The sequence below is a fragment of the Anoplopoma fimbria genome, unplaced genomic scaffold (assembly GCF_027596085.1).
Source record: "Anoplopoma fimbria isolate UVic2021 breed Golden Eagle Sablefish unplaced genomic scaffold, Afim_UVic_2022 Un_contig_12054_pilon_pilon, whole genome shotgun sequence".
NCBI classification, from domain to species: domain Eukaryota; kingdom Metazoa; phylum Chordata; class Actinopteri; order Perciformes; family Anoplopomatidae; genus Anoplopoma; species Anoplopoma fimbria.
In genome coordinates, this window is record NW_026551585.1 from 5,001 (window position 1) to 10,000 (window position 5,000).

General features: G+C 41.5%; 1 protein-coding gene across 1 annotated transcript in view; it reads right to left on the reverse strand.

Annotated features, from left to right (window-relative positions):
* Positions 1-2,337: 2,337 nt before the first annotated feature.
* The window catches only part of LOC129115676 (forkhead box protein A1-like), a 4,528-nt gene continuing 1,865 nt past the window's right edge, over positions 2,338-5,000 (reverse strand). Inside the window, exon 2 of the mRNA XM_054626983.1 lies at positions 2,338-3,489. Within this exon, the coding sequence (XP_054482958.1) occupies positions 2,338-3,489 (1,152 nt within the window). The remainder of the gene's footprint in view (positions 3,490-5,000) is intronic.

Genomic DNA, 5,000 nt, shown 5'->3' on the forward strand with positions numbered 1-5,000 from the left:
AAACACTGCTTACTTCCTGTTTAAGACCTTTTGTTTCAGAAGAGGAAGAAGAAGAGGAACAGGAGAAGGAAGAGGAAGAGGAAGAAAAAGAGGAACAGGAGAAGGAAGAGGAACAGGAGAAGGAAGAGGAACAGGAACAGGAGGAGGAGGAAGGAAGAGAGGAGGAACAGGAGGAGGAACAGGAACAGGAGGAGGAACAGAAGAGAAGGAAGAGGAACAGGAACAGGAGGAGGAACAGGAAGAGGAAGAGGAAGAGGGAGAGGGAGAGGAAGAAGACCTCCCGCTTCATGCACATGGTAAGAACAATTAATAATCAATAATCAGTGATGGACAGAAGAGCTGCAGTTTAAAAACATCAGGAAGTGATTTCTCCTTTTACACACAGAGTGAGAGTCTCCAAACAAAGATGAGTATATTATTATTAATTATAATAATAATATTAAAATATTAAAATATATTATTATAATCCTCTCTGTTGTCGGTTCTTAACTTAATTTAATTATTATTATTATTATTATTAATGTTATTATTATTGTTATTTTTAGTAATATTGTTATTATTGTTGTTATTAATATTGTTATTATTGTATGTAGTTTTAGAAATAAAGAGTTTCATGTGAAGAGTCAGTTTTCTGATGTTTACCTTTTAAGTGATATTCTAATTAATATATAACAATGTTTTGCTTCTTTGTATCTTTTACAGGAGTACTTTTACTTTATTAGTACTTGTACATTATGAGTACTTTTACTTTATTTAGTACTTGTACATTATGTAGTACATTATTTGACTTTAAATATTTCTCTTCAGATATGTGTGTTTGGTGTAAGGCGGCCCTTTAGTGGGACTCTGCTCAGGATGTCTGGTCTTCATGAAGTACATCACAACAATACTCATGTTAGGGTTATACTTTGTATAAATACTTTGTATAAATACTTTGTATAAATACTTTGTATTTATACGTTCTGTATACAAAGTATTTATAATACGTGATGGTTTTATTCAAAGTATTGATTCACTTTCTGACAAATACGATGTTGCTGTAATTATAAAGTTATTTATTATAATATATTTATTATATATTATAATATTCACAACGTCAGACTGATTGATCAATCAATATGATCTGTTATTGATCATCAGAATTCATACATATAAATATACATATATACATATACATATATATATGTATATGTATATATATATAAAATATTAAAAGGCTGAGTGTTCAGAGAGAGATAATTAAATGGGATCAATATATTGAAACGATCTGACGGAGGTTTGATCAGAAATCTGCCCGGATACAGACGACACACACAACCGGCCCTCTAAACCAGAGGCCTCTGATCGGTGTGGGGGTTTCTCAGTGTTGGGGTCGCGACCCCTCAGGAGGTCAGCGGAGAGGCAGACGAGGTCGTGGGAGAAATAAATCTTTGACATATTTCTGATCAACATAATTAATTTGACCTTGAACTCCTCAGCGGTTCAACCTGTGGCTCGGGGCCCTCTGAGGGCCTCAGCATATTCTACTGTCGGATATGCGTAAAACATTAATAAAGTTCTGAGACGACGATTACTTTTAATTTAATTTGTTTTCCTTTTATTAAGATTTTGAAATGTTTAAAAACCTGAACAAACGGGAAGCATCCGCAAAGCCCCGCCAAAGTAAAACCATGCAGTGTAAAAATGAACTGCTTCATTCATTAACTCTTTCACTGTTAGAAGACATCTGTGTGCAATGCATGATGGGAGTTAGAGTTAGATTAGAGGCCTACTTCAGAGGGGACACCACGACTGATTTGTAGGGGGGTCTGGATCCACGGGTCGGGCCCCGCTGTGCCGGTGGGCCCCCGTTGAATTTAAATCTAATTACCAGAATACTATTGAAGGTGAAGCTGCAGCTTTCAGGCCCCTGAGGGTCCGCCGAGTCCTTCACTCCCACTTTGAGCCTCTGGGAGCAGAACCACTTCCAGTAAACCAGTTTACCGACAAACCTGTTTCTGTCCAGATTCCTTTCACAGGCTCAACACTCCCTGTTGGATATGAATTTACCTCAATTTAGCATTTTGTACCGGTGGGGGGGAACCTTAAAGACCTTTTAGTTGTTTGTGACTCGGTGTGTAAAAGGAGAACACAGACCTGGGATCAGTTTGAACAGCCGAGCGTTTACGCGTCTATTTGAGTCCTGGTTTTGATTCCTGGTTTTGAGTCCTGGTTTTTAGTCCTGGTAGGTCACAGTGCAGGAGTTCAGTTCAGTCGATCCGGTTCAGCATCATCACAGTCAGACAGGAAGTCCAGGATGGCTGCATGCAGAGAGTAAGAGTCCGAGTGCAGCGGGTACTAGGAGGTGTTGAGGAGCGGCCTGGGGTAAACCCCCTGGTAGTAGGAGGCCTCCAGAGGCTCCATGGTCCTCCCTCCAAGGCCGGAGGCCCCCCCACCGCTGTAGGAGGAGTACTGCAGCGCCTCGTAGGCCTTCAGGTCCAGTTTGTGCTGCTGCTCTGAGGACGACATTAAGTTATTGATGGAGAAAGGGTGGTTGAAGGAGTAGTGGGGGTCTCCTTTGAGGTGCAGCTGGGACTCGTGCGCCATGGAGTGGGGGGGTAACGACAGGGAGGACAGCAGCTGGGATCCAGACACCTTCAGGTCCGACGGCCCGCCGACTCCCCCCCTCAGGTCCAGACCAGGAGGCGTGGACGCCTGGCTGGAGGAAGGCAGCGAGGAGTCCAGGAGTCCCGGAGGTTTGAGGAGCTCCCCAGAGGGAGAGGCTCCGCCCCCCGGATCCTTACGGCCGTCGGGTTTCGTCGGCATCTTCTTCTCGCACTTGAACCTCTTCTGGCGCCGCAGGTAGCAGCCGTTCTCGAACATGTTGCCAGAGTCCGGGTGCAGGGTCCAGTACGAGCCCTTCCCTGGTTTGTCTGGCGAGCGCGACACCTTGACGAAGCAGTCGTTGAAGGACAGCGAGTGCCGGATGGAGTTCTGCCAGCGCTGCTGGTTCTGCCGGTAGTACGGGAACAGGTCCATGATCCACTGGTAGATCTCGCTCAGCGTCAGCATCTTGCTGGGCGCCTGCTGGATCGCCATGGTGATGAGCGAGATGTAGGAGTAGGGGGGTTTGGCGTGCGGGTAGCTGCGTCTGAACGCCTTGCTGTCGCGGCCCCGGCTCAGACCGCCCCCCCCGTACGCCATGCCGGGGCTCATGGTGGGACTCATGCCCCCATACGGGTTCAGACCCATCGAGGCCTGCTGGGCCGACACCGAGCTCATACTGGTCGGGCTCAGAGTCCCGCCCATCGAGGCGACACCCCCACCCAGACCCGACATGGCCGCCGGAGCTGGGCCTCCCATTCCTCCCAACGGGGCGGGGCTGAGACCAGTTCCGCTGTAAGACATGTTGAAGGAGCCCGACGTGGTCCCGCTGCCGGACATGTAGCCCGACATGGAGCCCATCCCGAGACCAGAACCCATTCCACCGCCCGCCATGGGAGAGTACACCTGCACAGAGACCAGAGACAGACCAGTTATACCAGAACCACTTACACCACACCAGAACTCTCTAGACCAGAACCAGTTAGAACCCATCCCACCACTCGCCATCGCAGAGTAAAACCTACAGAGAGATCAGAACCAGTTAAAAAACCAGCGGAACTAAAACCAGTTAAACCGAAACCATCCACCACAGGAGTTCACCTGCAGAGAGACGGAACCAGTTAGAACCAGTTAGAACCAGTTCAGTCCACTCAAACCAGTGCAGAGAGTTTATTTATTAAAATATCATGTTTTGATTTTATCTTCCATGTTTGTGTTTGACCTCTGACCTGGTCCTGACCTGGTCCTGACCTGGTCCTGATCTGGTCCTGACCTGGTCCTGATCTGGTCCTGACCTGGTCCTGACCTGGTCCTGATCTGGTCCTGATCTGGTCCTGACCTGGTCCCGATCTGGACCAGCACCAACAGTGACATTCACTTCTTATTTACTGGTTTATTTAGGTGTCTATTATTTATGTTTGATCAATTTATCATTTTCTGATGCAACGAAGAATGCAGACCTTCAGATCAATATTTCCTTTGTGGTTATGGATCAATATTCTCATAATAATATTAAACAGGACTTCAGTTTTTAACGTGTTCACGTTCAGAGAAAACATCCGTAATTATCCTTAAAAATAAAAGTTGAAAAAGCGAAGCTTTTAATTTGAAAAGCTCTTTATAAACCTTTTTATGTTCACGTGACTTTTAACTATTAATTAAAGAAGTTATTAAAGAAGTTATTAAAGAAGTTATTAAAGAAACACGGAGATCCTTCATTCTTCTTTTATAACCTCCGAAAAAACAAACAAACAAAAATCTACTGAAGACGATTTAAATGAATTCATAAATGAAACATTTCAGTTGTTTCTCAAGCACTTAATATATATATATTATATTATATATATAATATATATATATAATATAATATATATATATTATATTATATATATATATTATTGTTATTCTATAATAATTCTTCATATTCATCACCGGGACGCGTCCGTTTATTTTTAAATCAAAGCGTTCAGTTTTGAACTGAAACAAATGAATCTATTCATAATGTTATTTACATTAATATTAATATGATTATTATCAACATTTTCATTATTATTTTTATTCGTTATTATAATTCATCATTGTTTTTATTGAAAGCCGTCAAAGGAGCTGATTGTTCCGATTACACTTGAACGGCCCTGAGAGCAGCTGAGCCTCCGGATATATTATACTCATAGTATTATTTATTATATATTATATATATATATATATTATACTCATAGTATTATATTATATATTATATATATTATATATATATTATACTCATAGTATTATATTATATATATTATATATATTATATATTATATTATACTCATAGTATTATTTATTATATATTATATATTATATATATTATATATATTATATATCATATATATTATATTATACTCATATATTATATTATATATATATTATATATATAT